This window comes from Phycodurus eques, chromosome 9 (assembly GCF_024500275.1).
Source record: "Phycodurus eques isolate BA_2022a chromosome 9, UOR_Pequ_1.1, whole genome shotgun sequence".
Classification (NCBI taxonomy): domain Eukaryota; kingdom Metazoa; phylum Chordata; class Actinopteri; order Syngnathiformes; family Syngnathidae; genus Phycodurus; species Phycodurus eques.
The window spans coordinates 17,526,615-17,553,415 of NC_084533.1; the positions used below are offsets into that span (position 1 = coordinate 17,526,615).

Consider the following 26,801-nt stretch of genomic DNA (forward strand, 5'->3'; position numbering starts at 1 on the left):
TTGCTTCCACTCTGAAGTTGCACCATGGATTTTTGTTTGTTTGTTTTTGTTTTGTTATTTGTGTTGTTCAAGAGTTGATCTTTAGTAATAAATAGCCGGAGCCACACATAGATTTGGTGGATAGTTGGTGACAAAAGTCGCTAAATGTATCACTAGAAGCTTTTAAAAAAATATTCACTCAAGGATTTAGAAAAGTTGCAAAATATAATCACTAAGTTGGCAACACTGACTGTACTGTATGTGTTTATACAGGTGTATTCTCAAGAGTGCCATGTCTGTCATTCCAAGTGCACTTGACCATGGCCTGCTTTATTTTCTTCCTCGAGTGCTGATATGTTACCAGTAGGCTAACGATGATCACCTCATCCATAAAGAACAGGAGAAGCCAGCCAACATACAAAGGAATACCACCTTCCTTCTTTATGTGAAATATGACAGCAGCATTTTTTTTTCATCTCAGTGCAATAACTTATGGGAATTGTGGTCATTGCAATCCTAAGTGACAATACCTCTCATATCTGGAAATCTATGTGAAATGCATTTTTTGGGAAAGGCGAAGTGGGGCCCCAGGTGTAAAGGCAGCAGTAGAATCTCATGTCACCCAATCAGTGTGAGGTGCACAAATGTGGTTATGATATAGTTACTAGTACAGACAGATGTAGGAACAGGGGTCAGGCAGGCTGCACACACCCATACATACACGCACACACACACACACACACAAATACATGCTGACACACACATACCTGCTCAGACTCTAACCTTTTTTTTTCAAAGTCCAAGGCTAATCATCTATGTCGTCTTCCTCCCCTTCCTCACTGTCCCCTCTGGTCTATGTGTCAATGTTGTCATACTAATCGTTTGCAGCTGAATTACACACCTTATCGTCAAAGGATACAGCCCAATTGACATTATGTAATCTCATCTATGTTGCTTTCAAATTCTTGCAGTACAACAAATGCATTTTCATCTCAGTAATATGCTTTTCCAAACAACAAGATTTCAGATGGATTATTGTGCTGCGTAAACAGCACCCAGCTTTAATATGAACCATAATGCTGTCACTGCTTTAATTAACTTGACAAACTGTCCTGCTGTACAGAACCTAAAGTGTGCTCACAGTAGCTTGGGTCATAGCCATACATCTAGCGACTTTTTTGTATGGGTATTGGGTTTTTATTTTTATGTTTTTCATACACATTTCAGTCATATTTCATTGGTTTTTATTCTCTATATTTTTCAGGAATCACCATATGTGATGCTTAAGAAGAATCATGAGCAGCTTGTTGGAAATGATAAGTACGAAGGCTACATTGTCGAGCTGGCTGCAGAGATAGCCAAACATGTCGGCTACCAGTACAAACTGAAAATTGTTTCAGATGGCAAGTATGGAGCCAGAGACTCTGACACCAAAATGTGGAATGGCATGGTTGGAGAACTTGTGTATGGGGTGAGTGTACTGCTTTGTATGGGGTTTTATCTGTTTCTCGAGACAAAGGGGGTTACAGCTGGAAGTGTGTTGTGTTGAATTGAGGAAACATATTTTGTAAACTTGTTTTTTTCTGTTATTTTAGTAATGTGACTGGATGCACAGCAGGTATCATCACTGACAAAGATTTTTTTTTAAATAACAATAATTGCAAGATACAAGTTAATAATGGGTGGCACGCTGGCCAACTGGTTAGAGCGTCTGCCTCACAGTTCTGAGGACTGGGGTTCAATCCCCGGCCCCACCTGTGTGGAGTTTGCATGTTTTCTCCGTGCACTCCGGTTTCCTCCCACATCCCAAAAACATGCATGGTAGGTTCATTGAAGACTCTAAATTGCCCGTAGGTGTGAATGTGAGTGCGAATGGTTGTTTGTTTATATGTGCCCTGCGATTGTCTGGCAACCAGTTCAGGGTGTACCCCGCCTCCTGCCCGATGATAGCTCGGATTGGCTCCAGCACTCCCACGACCCTTGCGAGGATAAGCGGCTCAGAAAATGGATGGATGGATGGATGGAAATTAATAATGCTCTCTAATGCTAATAACGCACAGAACAAGCACTTTAGCAAATGTTTATACCCTTCTATTAAAGAAATAAAAACCCACAGTGGTCATTGATAGGTATAACTTGAAACTGACAAAAATCATAACAATAAAATATTGAAACAAAATATAGAAAATTAGTTCATGAAAATCAGGCATTGATTTTGAATTGTCATTGAAAAAAAATAACAAAACAACAACAACAACAAATGAAACTGGTCTGTAAAAAAAAAATGCAGCTAGCCTTACCTTAAACGACCTCTCCACTGCTGGGAACATTGGCAGTTCTTCCATAGTTTTGGACCTAAAAACAATGTCTGCAGAAAAGAAGTGCCCCAAAATAGACTAATGTACTAATTTTAGGCTCATTTTCTTGTGAAATACAGTATTTGATTTTGAGCCAGATTTTGGCCCACGGATATTTAGATCAAAATCCTGCGAGTGAAAATAATGAGGTTAGATACATTTTAATAGGCTTGTTTTTTTTAAAATCGATCGCTGTTATGCTTCATTGCAGAAGGAAGGCAGACACATGGGGTGAGTCCATACACATTCATTTCCATGCAATACATGGGTTTTGCCAGCTCAATGTTTTATTGATTTCATCCCTCATGGTTTAGACCTTTGAAAATGAGTTTGGGTGGATAATGCAACACAAGCCTTTGCTTTAAAAGGCTTTTTGTAAGGTGGTGGGGTCATGTGACACAGGCAGACTTTGATGGCCACAACTTGCTGGCCCCATGTTTGTACAAAGTTTAATCAATGACATTTAAATAAATTTGCATTTTTTAAAGCATATTACATTTGTGATTGAACATAATTTTGGGTTGCTGTTATGTTCATGTGAGAGTGCAACAGTATATGGCAGCAATATTAGGTATAACACAACTTGAATAAAAGCGGTGTTTGGAAATTCAAGCAAGGTGTTTATTATTTGTTTGTTTGTTTTTTTAATTTCCTGAAAATTGTCATTTTGGTTTTGTGGATTACGTCCGACAGCGACAATATATAAATCCATAAATTTTCCTTACCGCTTTATCCTCATTAGGGTCGCGGGCGTGCTGGAGCGTATCCCAGCTGACTCTCGGTGATAGGCGGGGTACACCCTGAACTGGTCGCCAGCAAATTGCAGGTCACAGATAGACAAACAACCATTCACACTCACATTCACACCTACGGGCAATTTTGAGACTTCGATACACCTAACACGTGTGTTTTGGGGATTTCGGAGGAAACTGGAGTACCCGGAGAAAACCCATATGCAGGCATGAGGAGAACATGCACACTCCACACAGGCAAGGCTGGAATTGAACCCGGGTCCTCAGAACTGTGAGGCAGATGTGCTAACCAGTCTTTCACCGTGCCACCACGATCTACTGAATAAAATATGACTAAATACTGTCACTTTATAGTATAGTACATTTGCACACAAGGGAGCCAGTGAATTTGGTCTCCTGCTCCATCACTGATGTCACACCAAGACATGGTGGCGTATCAATTTCTGTGATGAAAAAGGAGCATTCCCAGTGCAATTACTCATTTAATTATGATTGCCCTGAAACTGAATGATATTATTGGAAATGTTTCATTTTCCTGAGAAATAAATACATAAAAATAACTTGTTTGGGAAATCTGGATGCTATAGGTCCTTTAATATTTTATTACGCGCCCTTTTGTGGCAATTAAACCATTTCTGCAACTGTATGTAATTGGCAGACTCCTCGTGAAGAAATTACAACAGCTGTCTCAGGTTTGAAGTCTAACCTTTCCAGACTGCATGGTCCAACTACTTCCACAAATGTTCAATAGGATTTAAATAAGGGTTAGGACGACTGGTTATCACATCTGCCTCACAGGACCTGGGTTCAAATCCGGCCTCGCTTGTGTGGAGTTTGCATGTTCTCCCCGTGCCTGCGTGGGTTTTCTCCGGGTACTCCGGTTTCCTCCCACATCCCAAAAACATGCATGATAGGTTAATTGAAGACTCTAATTTGTCCATAGGTGTGAATGTGAGTGTGACTGCTTGTTTGTTTATATGTGCCCTGCGATTGGCTGGCGACCAGTTTAGGGTGTATCCCGCCTCTGTCCACTTATAGGCTCCAGCACGCCCGCGACCCTTGTGAGGATAAGTGCTGTGGAAAATGAATGGATGGATGGAAATAGGTGTATAATCTCTCTCTCTAGCTCTATATATATATATATATATATATATATATATATATATATATATATATATATAAAACATAACATGACAAATACAAAAGTATTGTAATGTTGCCCATATTATCTTGTAATTCATGAAATTAAATAAGTATGCAGTTTGTATTTTCTCTCCCTTAGAAAGCAGACGTGGCTGTGGCTCCTTTGACCATCACACTCGTCCGAGAGGAGGTTATCGACTTCTCAAAGCCCTTCATGTCACTGGGTATTTCCATCATGATCAAGAAACCTACCAAATCCAAACCCGGAGTGTTCTCCTTCCTGGACCCCCTCGCTTACGAGATCTGGATGTGCATTGTGTTTGCTTACATTGGCGTCAGCGTCGTACTGTTCCTTGTGAGTCGCTTCAGCCCATACGAGTGGCATGCTGACGACTACGAGGAAGGAGGCGAGCCACAGAGCCCCACTCAGGCGTCGGCCTCCAATGGATTGCAGCAGGGCCAGACAACGAACCAGCAGAACACAAACCAGCAAAGTCTGGAGCAGACCAATGAGTTTGGTATCTTCAACTCCCTGTGGTTCTCACTGGGGGCATTCATGCAGCAAGGATGTGATATCTCACCACGGTAAGAGCACTCTTTTAGATCAGTGTATGTGTTAGCTGGATCCAAATCTGTCTTTCACTTAAACTAATCAACCGCTCAATTGAGCTTTTGCTTTTCTGTAAATCTTTGAAAGGTGATCATGAAAGATCCCGATGGGAGTATTGAATGTTCTGTCTGCTCCCATTAGTGCTCTCATATGCAGCGCCAAGAAACCATTCTCAAAAGGTCACCAATTAAAAATCTCATTAAGTGTCTGAAATTAGAGACACTGAGGTCAACTTTCTGAGCTTTCCAGAGATACCCAAAGGAGAAAATGAAAGTATTGTTAATATTATCACTGTTTTTATGACTGACCTAGGTCAAGGCCTTCGTGTCTCTTTAAACATTAACACACGTGCATTATTTATAAATGAAAAATTGGATATATGTACTTGTACATATAATTTATCTATAATGCAGCCCTGTTCTGAGCAAAAGGGCCACGCTGTTGCTTTGAGTGTTTCTAAGGTTTGCATGAAATATTGCTCTTCTAGACATTGTTCAACTTAGCAATGTAGGGAAAGTATTAATTAAAGGTAGTTTTAAAAAAACTTCCATGATCTGTTAACATATTCTATTTTTGTTTGAGACTTATGAATTTAACTATCCATATATTTGATCTGTGAGCTTAAGCTCATAACAAAACAAAAAAATCTAGTTCGTTAAATGGCATCTCATTAAATTTCACACCATGCATCGTCTCAGCTGTAAATAGTGACAGTAGAAGCCAGTGGTTTTCATCTCAAACCGTCAAGCTATATATAGAAGAATTTTGTGCAACATTTTCTGACTTTCATCTTGTGCTGCACTTTGCAAATAGTTTTGGGAGGGTGAGACAGGGTATCTGTGTACCTGTATAATTGTCTGGAGACTTCTGTTCGTCATGCTTGATGTAGTTTATTGTCTGACTGTTGACAGTGAATGTGTCAGATTTCTCTGCCATGTGTTTTGCGAGGACAGTTTCACCATCCTCTCTCAGTCCCTTTCATTTCTGGTTACATGCACAAAAACATGCGTCTGTCTGTTTCTGACTGCGCACTCGCTTGGTCCCCTTTTGCAAAGTGTTAGTGTGTCTTTGATTTTAACAAGAAGTATGAAATCCACTAAAACACACTGGGATCAAGCAGGTGCAATACAGTGGAGTCCAATATAAGAGGGTGGCCACTGCTATGTGTGCTCGAATATCAGCACAGTGAATGTTTCACCCCATTCAGTATTGCCCTGAGGGAATCGCCCTCCCCTTAAACATTTGGGTGACCCAGTTACTGCAGTTAGCACGGCTCTTATTCACACAGAGGTGAGTGTAGTTGGAGCCCCTAAAGTGCTATGAGCACTCCTACATGATTTCAAGTGTTTTTTTTTTGGTTTTGTCTGTAGTTATACAAACTTGCATATTCATTTCTCAAAGCTTTTCCTCAACAGGCCCACGAAGTGTGTGAACTAATGGGGAAGTGCTATAGTTTATTTTCACAGCAATATTCTTTGTAAGATCTCGTAAGGTGCTGCATGTTTTTTTTTTATTTTTTTATTTATTTAAGGACTACTTTTTGGAAGGTTGACAATGTCATGTTGGCTGTGGTAGGTTGGGTTAAAGGTTAGATAATAAAAATATTGTCACCTCTTTACTGGTCAGTTTTGAATCGTATGTTAATGATATCAATAATTCTTTGGTTTAGCTAGGGTTAAAGGTTTGATTGACATTATTTTCTGTGAGCACTTATGACTTTCAACCAAAATGTAGTCACTTTTCCCGTTTTCTGTTATGTTACTTGAATATATGTAATATCCTATGCAGTTTGTAATGTCCTAGTTTAATTAACAATAAATAATGTGGATCTATAAATACATCTAGTTTCATTTCTACAATGGTATATTGCTGGCATCGTTTCCAAATTTGATGAGTTTAATATTTTTCAACAAATCGATACGATCGGTCAGTGCCCACGTGGGTATATTATTTGACCGATATAAAGTGTTGAGAATGGCATGCTTTCTTTGATGATGCAATATCAACAGCTCAACAAACATGCTGGTTTTTTTGGTTTTCCGAAACGTGATGGTTTTGGAGATGCAAGGTTTCAGCGCGATGCCAACGATATAACGTAAGTAGGCAAATGTGAAAAGCAGCACACGTCCCTGTTCCAGCTAATTTACTCATTGTTTACAGTAAGCTTGTTTAATTGATAATATATGCACTCCGAATTGAAATAATGTACAGAGCTTTCTATCAGAAGCCTGACTGCAATTTCGAACTGTTCATAATTCCTTCCACCCCATTTCCAGTTCATTTGGTAAAAAGCATAGGTGTGTTTTTTTATTTTTATTTTTTTCGCCAAAACTAACTTTTGGAATTATGGCCAAGATCAACCTTGATAATATCGGACTAAAACACATTTTCCCACATGTATTTGGAAGATTTTGTTGGTGGAAAAAAAGTGGAAAAAAAGTTTTTTTATATCATCAAAATTTTTTATATCATCAAAATCTGACATTTGAACAGGGGTTTTTCTGCTTTTTATAGCCTATTAATGGCACTAATATTTCCCTCATAAATATAATAAATGACAATTACAAAATCTTACATAATCACAATGTTTGAGTAAGTTCTTTCCACCACTAATTATGGCCATGTGATGTTACAGTACATCTTGCACAGCATAAAAAATTAACACATTTAATGTCAGAGGCAGTGTGCGTGTAGGTGCACGCAAAGCACTGTTCTTTTGGCTCTAATAGGCAATGACAGAATGTTCTGGAGGTGCACTGAGCTCAGAATAAGCCTTTCACTGTTCCATCTAATCAGAAACAAAAGGACAATAAACAGTATTGGGCATCTTCTCTGTTTTAGAGCGATAGTGGTGTGTTGAATTCCCTCGACCGCTCACGTGTGGGTGCGTGCGGGTGCATGTGTGTATGTATGTGTGTGTTTGCATGCATACATACTTGTGTGTGTGTAGATGTGTGTGGTGTGTGTGGTGTGTGTGTATATACTCATACTCTATGATGAGTGTGTTTACACATGCTTGTAACGGTGTTGCATAGTCATACACTAAGGTGATACAGGAATGTGTACAGTGTGTATGCATGTGTTTTTATTAGACACTGCTCCTATTGCTATTTATTCTCAGTCAACTGTGCTCTTTCTAAATGTCAGCATTGTCAGTCAGGCCTCCCATAGGCCGCGGTCCACGCTGGTGGGTCCTCCTATTTATCTCTCCAGATGGCTGAATTCTCTCCACAAAAACACAACGCCATCCATCCATCAATCTGTCTTTCAAAATCAGTCTGTAGATCCCTTTTTCTGTCAGTCTATCCAACCATCAATTTCTCTGACTTACACCAGTTGTGATAGGTTTTTAATTGTTTAAGTAGGCTTTCCATCTGCCCCTCATGCCTGACTCACTTTCTTGTTGAACCTGTTCACCTCTGCGTGCCAAGAGAATTACTTTATTATTTTCATGCAGGCTTATGCATTATGCATGATTTGTCAACAAAGTGAAGCTCAGCTGAGTCGAAAAACCAAACTGCACACAGACGATTACCCCATGTGCCCCTTTTGGCCTTTGTGTTTACAGGAACATGGCCATGTTAAAGACCTTCACAAAGAGATGTTGTAATATACAGTACATGGTGCTTGTCATACATTCATGACAACTGTTCCCGCTTCCTTTTACCATATTCTCCCAGGAGGCAGTGAGATCCTATTATGCTTTCTCCTCATACGTTGTCTGTATTGCTCCACTTTTATGACTCGAGACTGAAATTAATGAGTTATGTCACTCACACTCCAGCCCGGTGGTAAAGGATTTATCAGATATAATATGGTAACCGTGGGAGGATGGTGTATGTGATATGTTAGTTAGTTTGATGTTTTCTCTTTGAACGTACCTACCACAAGAAGGTAAAAAGAAAAGAAAAAAACACTTACCACCCTCAGCTTCTACATTCATATTCTTGTGTTAAACTGTAACTTGAACCCAGCATGTCGAGCATATATATATGTATATATATATTTTTAAATGAGCAGTACTTTTGCCTTCAAGGACGAGCTGAAATCAGCTCAGCTGAATTAATTTGAGTAGGTGGCTCCAGCCATAATCAAATCCAAATGTTTGAATAATAATGTTCCACTACATACATACACCAACTACAACAGTAGGTACACTTGCATAATCTAGTTTGGATTTTTTTATTTTTTTTTTGTTTGGTTTTTTTTGTTGGGGGAGGGGGGGTTCCAACCAACTTGTAATATGTTGCAGTGCAATTACACATCACTGCGAACTACAACCATCATAATCAAAATATTGGTCTATCAATTCAACTATGACACGCCAGCATTATTTTATTTTTGAATTTATTTTTTTAAAGCCAGCATTATCATTGTTGTAAAGGATGTGTTCAGTGACTGCATCAAACTTATTTGTCATTCACATACTGCTGAAACATTCCAGTAATAAACAAAAACGTTTGTGTTTGTGTTTGTGTTTCTCTATTTTAACAATACTTTTTTTCATTTTTGCTATAAACCCTGTAAAATTTGCCATACCTTAACTAGTTAAGAGTCACTGATGGTGTAGTGGTACACTCGTCTGACTTTGGTGCAGGCAGTGTGGGTTCAGTTCCCACTCAGTGACGTTGTGAATGTGAGTGTGAATGGTTGTCTGTGTCTATATGTGCCCTGCGACTGACTGGCGACCAGTTCAGGGTGTAGTCCGCCTTTCGCCTGAAGTCAGCTGGGATAGGCTCCAGCGTCCCGTGACCCTAACCAGGATAAGCTGGTGTTGAAAATGGATGGATTAACTAGTTAAGCCAAACATTTATTCTGATGTTGCTGTTGACTCCTGTTTATTGTTTTTTGGTGAACTTGTTGACTGAACTCATATAACAGTAACAAGGTAGAAACAAGACATATTGGCAAATTTGTAATTTATTCTTGTAACAAAAGATTAGCAGTCTCAGTAGTAAGCTATTTGGAAAAACCAGACAGAGCTGAAAAAGCCAGGCACCTCCGCCTCATACTGGTCACCAGCCTTATAACACTCAAACAGGAATTATTGTAAAGTCTGGTTCACACATTATGATTTTTTTTTTAAAACAGATCTTTTGAATGTGAAAGACCCCACACGTCACAAGGAAAAATCGACGTGTGCTTACTGCTCTTATAGTGTGTGGTGTACTCGAGATGCCCAAACATAGCACACAGTAAAAATACATCCACCAACAACTACGATTACCAAGACTGACCTCAGAGAGGCAGCACAGTGCCAAAGAGCATCCCTTTAAAAAAAAAGTTATTCTTATTATCCAGACAAAAACAGTAGCAATAGAAGAAGAAATAGAAGAAGCTAAGTTAACTGTGAGCTTATCTAGTACCTACAGTACATTGCAGTTGCAAACTCCTCCTTCTAATTTTTTATGTTGGTGAATTACTGTACGTGGGGGAGAAAGTTATATAAACACTTAACACAACCAGTTGCTTCTTTATTTGTGTCGAGCTACAATCCAAGCTTCAGGTCACTCTCTAAGTCTATGTTCATGACAAGTATCTACATTTTTTCTTCATGTCAGTGTGAACAGTGGCAAAAACAAGATGCTTTAGAACTAATGAATATAATACATAATCCTTGAAATTGGCACAAATGCGTCAGGACTGAAACTTACACGCGGGCCATATTTACTTCCTAAACACACTGCGCCTCATGTTTGTGCGCATATGCAACATGATGTTGTGTTATGTGCGCATGCATGTCTCTTCACCAACTCATTCTGTTCACATTAGAAGTTGCGTTTGTTTTTGTAATTTGAACGACTATATAAAAAGATTGGATTTAACAGAAAATCTGAATTGGGTGTGATGCCCTGCAGTGTGAATGTAGCCAAACTGATTATCATTCGGTTTCCAGTCACAATCACAGAGACCGTGGAGAGTCAACTCAGAGTCAACCACACACATGAGGATTTGCAATTAAAAATGTACTCATTAATTTATTCAAACCTTTATTTAAATCTCCAGCGATCATTGAGGCCAAGCCCACATTTTCAGTGAGGTTGAAACGACATAGGACAGAACCAAAATAACAATAGAGCAAACATTATTAAAAGGTGTAACGTTAAAAAGCCGAAACCTCCTGTGTCTAAATTAGGTTAATTTCATATTTGTTCACAAATCAATATATATTGGTCACTCCCCATGTAGTTACCGTAATTTCTCGTGTATAATCCGCACCCATGTATAATACGCACCCGCAAAATTGACCTCAAAATTCTGGAAAACCCTTCTTCCCATGTGTTATGCATTTTTACAATGCATGATTTTGCTTCTACACATATGATCAAAACATGAAGTATTATCTGCATTTTGTTAGTTTTTTCAAATAATTATTCTGAAGTTAACCACTTTATGTGAACACATAATACTTTATTTACTTGCTCTTATTTTGAAATTCACAGCCTTACTTTTATTTCGTAAATGAGAAAACACACAGTTGTGCTCATATGTTTGATTGCCCAGGCAGAATTTGTAAGATGGGCACAATTCTTTGAAGAAAACATGAAGGGCCAGGCGAAACACATTTAATTTTATTGTAATGGGATTCAAATCAAACTGTCATCCATTTCAGAAAACCATTATCATTAAACAATACATGACAATAAAGAAATTAATAATGGTTGTTGTTCAGTCATCAGTCATATTTAAAAAAAAAAAAACAACATTTCACAAATTCTGCCATGGTATGTAAACTCATGAGCACAACTGTACATATATGTAGTTATACGGACCCCTGTCATATTCGAATGAAAGTGTAGGTTACACCTTTTTCATAAGCTCTAGGTGGCGGTGGCATATTAGAATGAAAGTATACACCTTTCTCGTAACCTCAAGGTGGCGGTGGCGTATTGCAATGAAAGTGTACACCTTACTGATAGCCTCTAGGTGGTGGTGGCATATTGGAATGAAAGTGTACAGCTTTTTCATAACCTGTAGATGGCAACATACATTTATAAAATCTACTTTTGACAATATTTGGGGTGTAAAAATGCACATTATACACGGGAAATTACGGTATGTATACAAATCACTGACCAATGTAAGGTGTTGAAAATGGCTTACTGTCTTACCGCCAAAGGATAATCGATCAAGATGATTATTTAGAGACATCCAACTATCGGGCCTTTGGGTGACTTCATTCTAAAAAGAGGGCATCGGGATCAAAATCATCCAGATTATAGGCATGTGTGTACCAGGCTTCACAAGGCCAACGCTTTAGTGTTGGTCCCCCAGCACAAACAGCACACTCTAGCTGATCCCATAAGTGTGCAGTTGGCTTGAGGTAGTAGTAGTCTCTGATGATCTCCACTCTGTGGGGGCAAGGGCCGAGCGGCGTCATTTTGTTTTTTTCACAGAAAACATCATTGCAACAACGAAATTTCCCGAAAACACATTTCCAAACAATTTATTTTATGTTTTAAATGAATGCGGCGTTTAACACACTTTTATTCAGGTAAAGCACTACAGTACATGTTATTAATTTTTACTAGACTGCTTGAAGCGGCACGGTGGCCAACTGGTTAGAGCGTCAGCCTTACAGTTCTGAGGACCTGGGTTCAATCCCCGGCCCCACCTGTGTGGAGTTTGCATGTTCTCCCCGTGCCTGCGTGGGTTTTCTCCGGGCACTCCCGTTTCCTCCCACATCCCAAAAACGTGTTAATTGGAGACTCTAAATTGCCTGTAGGCATGACTGTGAGTGTGAATGGTTGTTTGTTTCGATGTGCCCTGCGATTGGCTGGCAACCAGTTCAGGGTGTACCCCGCCTCCTGCCCGATGACAGCTGGGATAGGCTCCAGCACGCCTGCGACCTTTGTGAGGAGAAGCGGCTCAGAAAATTGATGGATGGATAGACTGCTTGATTATCAGGTTTTCTATTTAATGCATTATTTGTTAAAAGTTTAAAATGACATTAGGATGTGTTTAATTTACTGACTGTATAAAACGCTGCAATGGTTGACTGCACTATAATACAATAATTGAACGAAAGGAGAACTGCACTTTTGCTTGATTGAACTGCATATACTAACGCATATTCTGAAGGCTAGGTCACAAACAATCTCTTTACATCATGGCCATCACTTTTATTTCTCTTGAAATATGAAGAAACAATCACAGTGATGAAAAATGACGAACACACCACTAGTAACGCAAGGAATCTTTAACTCTCTTCATCTTGATCTTATTGGTAACCAGATTGATATGGTATCCAATTTGAAATAATGTTTATGCATATTTCATCTGTTGCCGATTTATTTCAAGGTACTAACCTACCAAACTTTTACAGTCATGTGAGAAAACAGTACGGGTTGTACATGCTCAACAACAAATGTTTACTGCCTGTCAGTAAATTGAGAAGAGCAAATTGTATTTTCAATCAAGAGAATTGGTCAGTATGCACAAATGTTATTGTTTACGGTATCATTAAAATTAACAACAATATGTTAGACCGTGTTACATTTTACTGAGTTGCATAATTGTGGCATTTGCGAGCTGCTGTCACAGCGATTGGGGGAGGAATGATTTATTCATACAGAGAGTTCATTTTGGTTCACAGCATCACTTGTGTTTTATTTATCTGAAAAAACTCATGCAGGCAACTTTTGATCATACATGCACGCACGCTCACAACCAGAAACCATTGCGGCACACAAACGAGATGCACAAACCCCAATGGTATCGCAATGGGGTTTTCATACTTTATACATAGACAAAGATGACGTCTCAGATGTACACAATTGTACGTCAAATTTGCATTTAAAACACAATTACACTCTTGTTTAAGGCAGCAGAGGGGTTTGCTGCAATCAACTTTGATGGCATGTGAATGACAAGTCAGTCAATCCTGCATCTGTTAGCCATTGATTTAAGAGCAGACCTAATGAGGGTTTTCCCAGCGTAATGGCCATTCCGTCGCACATGGTGAATGGTTGCTCTCGCAGAGAGCGAGGCAGAAAAATTAGATCACTGCAGACTCTCTCAGCTCAGCTGTACTGTTTGGAGTGCAGAGTGTGCTACCATAGCAACGGGAAAAATATATTCTTCGCAGAGCAGTGCAAGCTTTTCTCCAAATGTATGAAATTACAACTCTACTCCTACCGATCTATTTGTGTGATTATTTGATATAGTTGAGTGAACTACTTAATGGTATTGTTTTGTTTTTGTTTGTTCTGTAATGTTTTGCATATGAATGTTGGAACTCCATGTAGAGCTTCCATTATCAGAAAAGTTGAACATCTATAGCTCATCTCGGTTATAATTCTCAAACACAATTGAAAAAAAAATAAGTCCAGTTACCATCTTTTGGTGCCGCTGCAGCATGCTGGCAGCAACATTTTCATATTCTGTTTTCAATGCAGTAATATGCTCATATTGACCTTTAGATGGCTGAGATGAGGGGATGTTTAAGAAATCATTATTTCTCTTACCAGCTCAAGTTTGCAGATTAGTCTTGTCTTAAAGATAAAAGCTCTGCTGTAGTTGTAATACCATAGCAATCCCAAATACGTGAGTAGCCAAGCAAAATAATCTCTTACTATTGTCATTATGTAATTTTTATCCTTCTGTGTCTCCAATAATTTGTGTGGTTTGCCTCTACTGCAAAAGCTTGTTTTACGACCTTACATTCCTCAGAGGAAGAAAAAAAAAAAGATCGCTTCATTAATCACCAAAAGCATTGTGTTGCACAAACTAATATGCCGTGCCATTTCAGAGTCTGATGATTTTTATTTTTTTTTTTGAACCACAGCAGAGAAACAAAATTTATTTTTATGAAAGTCACACGATGATTAGATTCTGTTTCATTCTCATTTAAAACTTGAATTCCTGTCTGTTTGTAATGTGTCTGATTTCGAAAAGTTATTAGTGACTGCTTATTACCATATCTTATGGAAGAAGCCGACTCTGGCAATTCTCGTTCTGGTAGTGTGAAATAATTCTCTTCTTTCTGCTTCTGAAGAGAAATGCTGAGCACACACATACCAAGTGTGCCAGAAATGTTGTAATGTCACAAAAGATGTATTTCAAATCCAAACTACAGTTTTTTTTCCCCTACAAACACCTCTTCCCAGCCTTCTCTGCCATGCCTTTATCCACTCCTGGAAGGATTTTTTTCCTGGATTTTCTTCAGCTCTGTCATCACAGCCATCATGATATCATCCACTTCTTCAAAATGGGTCACTTTGATGACCTCCTTGAGCTTGGGAAAGAGGAAATATAATATAATTCAATTAAAATCACACAGAGCCAGCTCAGGTGAGTAGGGAGTTTGCTCCAGCACGGCGATGTTCTCATCGGCCAGGAACTGTCAGATGCTCACGGCATTGTGAGCAGGCGCATTGTCATGGTGAAGAAGCTGCGAGTTGTCCTGCCACAACTCTTGCCTCTTCTCCTACACTAAATGAAGCAAACGCCACAGGGTCTATGTGTGGACCTGCTGGTTGACCACCTGGCCCACACTGATGGGGAAAACTCATAATTTGTAGTTTGGGTTTGAAATGAATCTTTTGTGACACCAGTCCTGGAACTTTTCTGAGGCACCTTGTACCTTCAGGATTATTGTTGCTGAAGAAAGTCTTGTGAGACCTTTTTAGCATGCTGTACATACATATTAGACTGTAAAAGCCACACTGTCAGAAACAGGAGTACAGTTTCAGTCCATAGCTGTTCTGTTCCACAACGTACATGTAAAACAAACAGTATGTTCCCAAGCTTTTAAAAGTCAAGCCTCAAGAGTACAAAGGCAGTCAGGTTTTAGGGAAAATAATATGAATTTCAATTTGCAACTGAATAATTGCATAATTAAATGGAAGTGATGACTTTTGTATTGGTTTCCCTCCCCCCTCCCCCCCTTATCCACGCAGAGCAAAAAAGATCAAGCAACATATACTATATTAAAGTGATAATGCAATTATCCCTTGTGTTACAGTCACAGATCCTTTATAGTGACCGAACAGTGCCTCTTGAGAGTGACGGCGTTATTACCAAACAAGGCTTACTGGCAGTTGGAGGCCAGAATGCTCCCCTCATAAATTGCTTGCACAAAGAAGCACTTTTTTTTGTTTTTATTGCCCTCTTAACATTCCCAATTTACTATCCTTGAATATATGGAATGCCTTCTACGTGACTTAGCAATTAATCATTCCATCCTTTATCATCCACAACTGTGTTCACGTAAACAGTACACAGGCTGTTCTCCTATCACCATTTCTTTTCGCTATTCAATGAAATAGCAATAGCGGGAGGCTGAATGAATAATTGATTAATCATAGCCTTTACAAGGCTTAGAAATTACAGTCTACTTGGAGGTACTTTCTTACAGTAATGAGACAGTTTAGTTTTACCAGGGCTTTTCGGTAGGCCACTGCTGCACTAATGTTTGATGAGAGCAAAAGAGCCTCCATTGAATGGGGTTCGGGAAGAAACAAAAAGGAACAAACAGGTCTGGGTGTGCCAGGTGCTCTGCTCTTTGAGCATGGAGGACTGCTGTCACACACACACTCACACGTACACACACATTATATACACACGATGGAAACGGTGACCTGGTTGTTCTCTCCCAGTGACAAAATTTACTTGCAAGCACACTCCAACTGGGAGAGAGTGTCTGCACACTTGAAGGCCTCAGTGTCTGTGCCAAGGTGTGGACCACAACAAAGTCCTGTCAGCCCCCCAGCACATGAGGAGACAGGGAGGGGCGGGCACAGTGGAAATTGTGGGTGGATGGAGGGAAGAGCATAAGAAATAACAAGATAGAAAGAGGACAATTGAAGGAGAAGGATTAGACAGCTGTTTACTGGAGCCTAGCAGCAGCAGCAGCAGTTTACTTTTAATCTCTGTCATTTCTCCCTCAGTCTGTCTGTCTCTCAAGCAAACCACCCCCTCGTTTGGGCTTTCTTCTCCAACTTATTTTGTCACACTCTTCATCTGTTCACTTAACAGAAGTGTTAATCACTTTCTGTGCCTTAATAAAAAATAATTTAACAGTTCTTCAGACTCCCCCGACTCATAAGATCTACTCCTTGTTATTAATCAGGTAAGGGTGGGTTTTTGGTGAGATTTTAGCTTCATCTAACATACATTCACTGCCCACAACATAGCACAATCTAATGAGACTATAGCGCTACAATCATATAATTTTTCATGACTTTAAAAAGTAGAATACTGCCCAGTTTTGAATTTCATTGTAGGTTTTATTTTGCAATATGTTTATTTATTTTAATTGCCCTTGCACTGTTGCTATGCCTGTCTTATGATCATTGAAGCATCCCGGTGGTACATAAAATTTTAACAAACTAAATGTTCTCAACTAAACATGAAATGTATCACTCATTGCACGTATCCTTCACCTTCCCTTTGACGTAAACATTGTTTTATAACAGCTCAGTTGCAAGAGGTTGAGTTATTTTAACAATCTATTTCGAGATTATATTTAGTTTTACACTATGCAGTCACATTTATGAATCTTCAATTTAGTCATTGTCCAGGTAAAAACAAATAAAACATTTGTTATTTTCTAAGAACATTCAATTTTGATTGACACTGCCAGAGAGGTATTCATTCGTTAATGTGTTAATGTGTAGCTGTAATGAATGTGTTTGTTATGCATATTATATAGTAATTAATGTATTATCATCAAAGCTGTCTCTGTTCATTTGTAGCCCTATATATAAGGTCACCAAATTATTTGAAACGTCTTTCAGTATTAGGATTCTTCAGTGTTTCCCAACCTTTATTGAGCCAAGGCACCTAATTTACATTAGAAAAATTTCATGGTACTCCACCAAGCAAAGAAATGTCACAAAACGTAGATATTCTGAAATAATGATAATCTCGCCTCAATTTACTTCCAAATTTACTTGCTCAGTGTGAAATATGGGCCTGTTTAATTGAACAAAAAGCTGCTATACTTGCAGGAATTGAAGAAAGGCACAGAGATCTTAGACAATACTGCAATTTTCAGACAAATTAAGTTAAATAAATTCCTTGTGCACACCTGATGACATAAATATTATTTGAATGTTTATTGTTTTTTTAAATTTGTTTTGTTGGGTTTTTTTTGCATCTTAATTTTCATTTTAGATTTACTTTTTGAAAAACTCATGCAAATTAGAACCAAAGAGGTAGAGAGGGTTTTAAATAAAGTAACATACTTTAAATAGTGATTTTATTTATTTATTTTTATTTTTTTTTAATTGTCGAAGTTTAGAAAGCTAAGAGCGACATCCCCCATAGAATCACACGCTGTGCAGACAGCTCTGTATTCTCCACACTGCAATTTTCAAAGCCTCGGCAATGGCATACACTGACTGTATGTCTCCACTAGCTGCTCTTTCATCATCTGGCCGTCATCTAGAAAGCCTCTAAAATGGTTACATTTTAGCCTTTCACTCTTTTCCTGCTTAATCTCTCCCTCATGTTCATACTCAATTTAGCGTGATACAAAGGTGCCTTTTATTTCAGATTCATGTCATTTTCATCGCAACAGTTCTGCCGCTCTGTGCTGTGGCGCTTGACAGAAACCAAAGTGGAATGTAGTACATTTTCAAGTGTTTCTGTTCAAGATGGCTTCTAATGGAGAGATGTGCCGCAAAGAAATGCAGCGATTTCACTCGGGCGGTTTTATTCAAATCATGTAATCTCAGTTTCAGATTTTTGTTTTGCCTTTGAAGACTACATTTATACTAGTTAAAGGTGTAACAAACATGAACAGCAGAGGGCTGTCTATGAATGAAAAGCAAGCAAATGTAAAGCTGAAAGCGTACGGAAAATCGGGAAACAACCATTTGGAATGCCTTGAAGAAGAGATAAACCCCCGGTGCACTAAGTAACAGAAGTCTAAAGGAAAACAAAAAGCCGTTACCGGCACAAACGTTTTGAAAGCTGTAACGAAAGACCCTAAAAAAACTGTTAAATGACATTAGCAGCATCCGACAACAAAAGGGAAGACACAAGTAGATCCAAAGTACTCATTGGCAAGAACAATAGGAAGGCTCAGCTGAAATTTGTCAAAAACGTAAAGGAACTCACGACAAGACAAAACCCAATGGAGGTTATGTCATCGTTTGGGCTTCAATGAATGAATTAATCTTCACTGGTGAGCAAAATGATGGCAGCAGCCGAATGAAAATAAGGGTGTCTACAGAAACATGTTGTCTGGCAATTTAAAGAAAAATAACACCAAACTAATTAGGAGATTCTTCATCATGCATCAAGATAATAATCCAAAACGCACTGTCAAAACAACAAAGTAGTTCATGAGTGGAAAGGAGTGGTAGGTCAAGTCAATCTCTAGACTTAAACCGTATAGAGCATGTATTTTTAAATGTATGTATTTTATTTCATCACGAAAGGCAGAAGGCAGAAGTTTGGTAATGTGAATGGGTCATAGACTTGATGCAGTTATTGCAAGTAAAGGGCTTGCAAAGAAAATATTAAGTTTTAATCACTTTAATCTATTTTAAATGTATGCTTTCCAATACTTTTTTGTCACCTAAATGTGATGATTTGTTACAAATAATTCCATTTTAAGTTTTGCTGCTGATCCAGATTCCAGCTAAATACCTGAAATTAAAAGATGAACTATTGCTCTTTTATCTCATATCCATATTTTGATGTCCAACCCAAATGTCTACAATCTACAGGGAGGAAAAAAGTTGCCTCACTGTTTTAGGCAGAAAGCTGAGTGGTTTATCTTTTTCTTTACACGTGGCTAAGCTGTCCACGTCTTTTCAAATGATGATGTACAGCAGGAATGTACGTGATGCAATATACTGTGGGGCATCACGATGGCTTGAAGTATTTTCTAAGTTTTCATGACGAAAATTCAAATGTTGCATATTGAAACCTTCTATGTCATTTAATGAAGACTTTTGACCACACGGTGATGTCATCCCTCTCGTTTTAGCTCTTTGTCTGGCCGCATTGTTGGGGGTGTCTGGTGGTTCTTCACCCTCATCATTATCTCATCCTATACTGCCAACTTGGCTGCATTCCTGACAGTGGAAAGGATGGTGTCTCCTATTGAGAGTGCTGAAGATTTGGCCAAGCAGACAGAGATTGCTTATGGAACGCTCGATGCTGGCTCAACAAAAGAGTTTTTTCGGGTGAGAACTTTCAAAAAGAACGAACACACATTTTCATGTCTTCTGTTTCCACAGGGTACTGTTTTTCGTGTTTTTTTTTGTGTTATTTAGTGAGAATAACTTTATTTCTTCTTTCTCTAACTTTTTTTTTAAATCATTATAAAGCTAATATTCATTAACACAAGTCAGTTGACCCTAATTTGCATTGTTAATGACCCCTGGTGACATTCAGTGGTTTTCTTACCTTGGATTTGTTCTTATCCTAAAAGCCTGCGCTACATGATCTTTTAAGCCACATTGCACGACGTGAAATGGGTCGATCGTCAATTCACTACATGTTCACACTGTGCTAGGGAATTAAGGTCTTGATTTGTAAAAACAATATAAAAAGTGAATCAGACTTAGAATAACTCTCCCTTAATGTCTGAAAAAATAAGATACAGTGAAACCCTGCTATTGGCAGGTGAGAGGGACAGTGCTGGACTGCAAACAGCAACAATCCATGGATAATCAACATCCAGTTTAATTGCATTTTTTTTAAACCTCAAAAATTCTTGAATAAGCATTTGTAGAAACAGTTCTCCCCAAAAAGGAAAAAACAAAAAGAAAAAAGAAAAAAAATTAATGAGCGAATAGGTGACTCTGCGCTCTTCTCTGGTTACCACAACTTCCTTTCACATTCCAAAAAACATGCAAGTTAGGTTAATTGAAGACTCTAAATCATCCATATGTGTGACTGTGAATGTGAATAGTTGTTGTTCTATAAAGTATTGCTGGCGACCAGTCTACCACGCCTCTTGCCCAAAATCAGCTGGGATAGGCTCCAGCTCACCCATGACCCTAATGAGGATAAAGTAGAATAGAAACTTGATGAATAGGTGGGGACTTTGTTATATTTGTACAGTATATTCACCCCAAATTGGCAAAGGTAGGAAATTTTAATTAACTAATATTTTTAACAACAACGCACAAGACAGTAATTTCCATAAGCATGTTGCATGCAAATGTGCTGAAGAGGATTTTAAGAGCAACATTGTGTTCGCGTTAGAAAAGACCCATTGATGAATGCCATATGTCAAGTCTGGAAAATCTTCTCTGACTTTGTATGCTTCCCCTAATTAACACTCATTTCATCATTTCCATCAGCGATCTAAAATCGCTGTGTTTGAGAAGATGTGGTCCTACATGAAGGCAGCTGACCCGTCCGTGTTTGTCAAGACCACTGATGAGGGCGTCATAAGAGTTCGTAAATCCAAGGGAAAGTATGCCTACCTGCTGGAATCCACCATGAATGAGTACATAGAACAGAGGAAACCCTGTGACACTATGAAAGTAGGAGGGAATCTGGACTCTAAAGGTTATGGCATTGCCACTCCAAAGGGATCCCCACTCAGGTAAAACCCAGACATTGTAAAGATGGATTAAAACTTGCTTTTATGACACAATGTGCATGAGCGGAATCATGTCTTCTTTTATTTTTCCATAATTCTTTTTGTTTTGCTTTATTCTTTTTTTAATTTGCATTATTATAACATCTTTATGCACGTTTTAAGTTAGCTCACGTGAAACATAGCGTTAATTATGTTTCGGTCTGTCACTTCTTTAAACAGTTTGTTGTGTCTTTATGAAATAATACACTCAAACTTGTGAGCACCTGCTTAGGTGTCGTTGAGCAATCCTATGATTCATCACATGATGTAACTTTTCTTGATGAGCAGTGATAGAATCTGGTGGCTTTGAGAATGAATCATCCTCTCAATGCAACCACTTTCACATATATCACATGTCAAATAATGCAACCATACTCAATGCACAGGAAAACACATGCAAACATGTCGACTAGGCCCTAAAGCAGGAGGCCAGTGTAGCGGGGCACATCCGACACGGCCACCTACCCACTTAAATCAGGGCTCACAATTATGAGTGCGGAGGCAACCAAATTGAATATGTGCATTATTAAGTGTGATCATTGATGTAACTAATGATAATGTATACTGAATGCTCTTCTGCCATCGACAGTCCAAGTGCAGCAGCTGCCATTTTGAATTACATCAACAACCATTCATGCTTCTGCTGCTACAGAGGGGGAGAGCTGAAGACGGTGGTATCTGAAGCCTTTAATCCATAACTAATAAGGCTCATTCATTTTAATGAAAGGAGCCATATGGTGAGATTTCATTCAAAATTGCAGAGGATTCATTTGGGCTTCCACCTTGATTTACAGCCAAAGGTCAGATAACACTGACTCGAAATGCTTCCAGTGGTTCAATCACGGCGTCTTTAAATTAGACTAAAATGAGATTCAGTAGTGCAGTCAAGTGTTGAAATCTTCTTCAAAGTCATAAAGTCATTTAGATCTAGAAGTGCATTGAAAAAACAAAAACTGCTGAGGACCTCGAGAAGCTCTCTTTCTATGTGGTATTTAATCGTTTTGATTTTAAGGTGACACTAACAGATTTTTGATACCTTGCTTTAACAACACATGACCAATATACATTATTTGAATTTGTGTTTTTTTAGTTGCTGTTTTCTGGATGATGGACAACAAATGTTTTATGAAAAGTTTTGCGGTGCACACTTAGACTTTGTTGAAACATCACTGTGATTTGAAATGCATGTATTATTTTCTATTTATCTGAAAAACAACAACACAAATAACTGTTTTTCAGATCAAACAGAAGCATTCAGATCCATGGTTTTCTTTGGAATCTATTGATGGGCATAATCAAATTAAATAATTTTGATTGTTGTCAGAATTGTGCTACTTCGCTCCAGCCAGCAGAAACGCTTATAATTTATTCCCAACTAGTAACCTATAGAATGTTTACCAACATACAAGCGGACTTCTGCTATGCAACTCCTTGCGGCAGCATTATTCCGTTGAATACATAATACACAAAAAGGAGCTCCAAAAATTCAGCGAGACAATCTCCATCTCATTAAAATAATATGATAATAAAATTATTATTAATTGATTGCAGGAAAATTCAAATGCCCATCTCTGTTAGAAAGATACAGTATGTAAAAAGCACAAATCGTTGCCCAGATGACATCTCTTGTTTTTACAGAAGGTGCTGACTGCTTTTCTTCTAAAGATGCAGTATATGTTGTATTTGTTTTTTAACGTCCCCTTATTCATTTTTAGCATGTACTGTACGTTCTTGTGCCAGCACCATGCCATCCCACCTGCCTGTATCAACATCAGCTGGTCTTGAACCAAGTGACCAAAACTAACTTCCTGACCATCCATGTGCATGCACTTCGACTTCTTTCTTTCTGTCTGAGAGCTAGGCTGAGAAAGAATTCAAAGGTTTTACCAGCTCAGAGGATACTGTACCTGTGTTCCCTACAGCTGTTTTATATACTTACGGTTGGGAATAAAGACTTTCCTGCATTCAGTTAGAGGAAGAATTCTATTGGGGAAAAAACAAAATAAAAAAAATCTCACTGCATTGAGAGCTGATTCAATAATAATTTTATGGAAAATCTGGCAAAGGTTCATGTCACATTCAAATTCTGTTTGCAGATTCTTGTTTTTGCTATGATTTGTGAATGGGGAGTGTCCTTTGTACGCAGTCGTCAGCTTTAGGAAATACACGCTCACTCACCAGAGGGAGGGTGTAGCCACGTCGGAGATGATTTGGATGGGGATGACGTTCGATGTTGAAAACATAACCTATATGTGGTTACATAATTTTCTTGCAGCATTTGTAGAAGTAAAAAACAAACGGTATAAACATCTTTCTCAGGACTGCAACTACATTTGACTTTGCTGACAAATGAATCAGTATGAGTTTCAATTCACCAAGAGGCTGTTTTGGGTCTAATATTGATATGTCAGTTACCATAGCGATCTCTATGCTGTCGTCGCTGAAAGGAAATTGCCATCTGTAGACAGACTTCCGCATCCAAGGCATCTCCATTTATAGTGTCTGCTGTGTCTCCCTCTGAGGTCGCTCCTTGGTAAAACCTGACTCGATTGTTTTATGGGCATCCAGCATTTCAGCCCATTGCAGATGTACAACTAACATATGTCAAACACGTGCATCTTAAAGCCACGGCTCCTGCTTCATATCAGTAGCTCTATGCAGGAGTTTCAATTAATAAGTCAGTGTTGTCATAATCACCACCACCGTGATATTTACCTCGTTATATCTGTCACACAGAGTGTCTCCTAATGGCTATCGTTTTATATTATTTTCAAGAAACCCTGTAAACCTGGCAGTGTTAAAACTGAACGAGCAGGGCCTCTTGGACAAATTGAAAAACAAGTGGTGGTACGACAAGGGAGAGTGCGGCAGCGGGGGCGGGGACTCCAAGGTCAGAGCCAGTTTGATAAACCCTGCGGGTAACCCACCACCACCACCACTGGGTGTGTGGTGGGTGTGTGGGCAGGGGGGTAATCGGCAGACCCACACTGTGACACCAGTCCAGCATAAAAAAAAAAAAGGAAATGACAATGTGCTCTATCTTCGAGTTTAGTGCAACTTTTGTATGTATTTATTTCCTGTTCAAAAACTATTTGATTAAAGTGCAACTACAACAATAGTGATGCACAAGGGAGGGTGTGCAGTGTGCCGGTTACCCAAAGTGATATAGTAATACACATCTACTGCCTTAGGGAGCAAGCACAACAAGCTAGATGGAGTATTAATGCATATCACTTTGATTCTAAAGTTCCTAATGATGTTTATGCCATCTGTATTTATGTGTGGGTGTGTGGGTGTTAGTGTGCATGTGTGTGATGTGATACTTTCTCCTTTCTTTAACCATAGCCCAGCTCAAGTATTAATGTGTGAATGTTTTTTGCTATGTTTCTGAATCAATAACATAAAATAACATGGTATAATATGTTATTTATGTTATTTCTTTGTGGTTGGAAGAATCCCAGTAAACCTAGCGGTGTTGAAACTCAATGAGCAAGCCGTCTTAGACAAACTGAAAAACAAATGGTGGTACGATAAAGGGGAATGTGGCAACAAGGACTCCGGAAGAAAGGTTAGTCTCCATTATGATTCTGTCTCCTCACAGCACCTACAAACCTGAACTGATCCTAGACCAACCCAAAGTCCAGGCCTAGAGGCCTCTCATACTGTATATTGAGCATCAGCCCAATGTGACTCTAGCATAGCTACTACTATATATTAGCCCGAATATAAGACTATAGTCATATAAAAAAGATACAGTAGCTTAACTATAGTATTTATTAAAAGTTCATCATTTGTTTATTTATCCTAAAGTAACTAAACTTTCAGATTTCTCTATGACAATATTTTAAGTGAAATTTATCAATATAGATAAATACATAAATAAATAAATAAATAAATGGGGGGTATACATACATCCATCTGTCCATTTTTATACCGCTTATCCCGTTCAGGGTTAAAAGGGGTAGAATAGTATATATTTATTTATTTTTTATCCTAAATACAATTCGAGCCAAATGTGTGGTTTGAAGCAAATTCATATTGTAATGCCGTGAAGCTCATTTTGGGGAAATTATCTGGTTAAAGCTGTATATAATTAAAAAAAAAAAAAAAGTCAAATTAATCTATTTATTTGTTAGTTTTTGTTTGTCCAGAGAGTGGGAACATCCCTAAATTCTTTTCAGCCATGCTAAATCATATGGCAATTTGTTATACTTGCACAATACAAATAAACATGATTTCCTTTATTATTTTAATTTATTTTGATTATTTTAAAAAGGTAGTTAGGTTTGCATCAAGATTACTATCTTCCAATTCTATAAAAATAAATAGATGATCGTGAGTTTGAAGAATAGCTCAAAGTGCCAAAAGACCAGATGATTAACCTTCTGGACCACCGAACAAAATTGTGCATAATCTGTAAACTCAAACCTGAGTCACATCAAGTCAGCCACATTTGCGGTTTGCTTTCTGTCTTAGCAAGAGGTCTGTTTTCAGAAGAATTTGGTAGTATTTCATGAAAATGCCTCAGAGATTATTTGTTTTCTAGCTTGCATTTCAGTATAGTACTTCTTTAAAAGCAGTTTGTCTTGTTGTTGGCAAACAACCTGGCAATCAGCATAATGTTGAGAAATAAACACCATTATTCGAAACAAAGTTAGACAGAACATTTATTTTTAAGATTTTTCTGAGGATTTGGCCACAGGGACAAACCTTTAGAGGTTTTTAAATGCCCATGATGATTTGGTGAGCATAGATTTTGCCGGACAAGAGGAATTAGTCTCTGAAATCATCACGTTGCTACAATTCAGACTGATAACCTGCAGCCTGTCATGCCTTCAGAACACATTTAACACCCACCTTGAGATACAAATCTTAGCTACATTATATAGTGCCTCCATATACATTACAATACTGCTCAGCCATAAAATAGAACAATTATAGTGTAAACGCAAATGTGTATGGGGTGGTTAAAACTAAATGTCTATGATTTAATAAGCAATTCCCAGCAATTTGTAAAATTAATATATTAATTTATATTATATAAACATACTATGAATAGACATCAAAACTGTCACTAGAAGTACAGACTATCAATATACATATATACATATAATACCAAATCTTTATTTTGCTGTTGTGGGAATTGCTTATTAAATCATAGATTTAATAAGCATTTAATAAGCTTTTTTCTTTTTACTGTATGCATCTTGGGGGATTCACTGTAGAATATGAGATGCCTTTAATGTCAATATAAATACTTAGGCAATTCAGAGATATTAGTAATGAGTATTTTAGAAAATACAAGATATGTACATTACTTAAATATGTGTGGCCTGTGTCATGAAACCAGTTCAACATAATTACTTAATTTACTTCAGTATCTCTGGATAACTGATCTCACAAAACTT

The 26,801-nt window shown here is 38.2% G+C and overlaps 1 protein-coding gene across 1 annotated transcript in view; it reads left to right on the top strand.

Moving 5' to 3' along the window:
* gria1a (glutamate receptor, ionotropic, AMPA 1a) overlaps nucleotides 1-26,801 on the top strand; it is an 80,065-nt gene that overhangs the window by 44,536 nt on the left and 8,728 nt on the right. Inside the window, 5 exon segments of the mRNA XM_061685273.1 lie at nucleotides 1,244-1,450; nucleotides 4,371-4,816; nucleotides 19,786-19,984; nucleotides 21,110-21,357; nucleotides 24,169-24,283. Of these exon segments, the coding sequence (XP_061541257.1) occupies nucleotides 1,244-1,450; nucleotides 4,371-4,816; nucleotides 19,786-19,984; nucleotides 21,110-21,357; nucleotides 24,169-24,283 (1,215 nt within the window).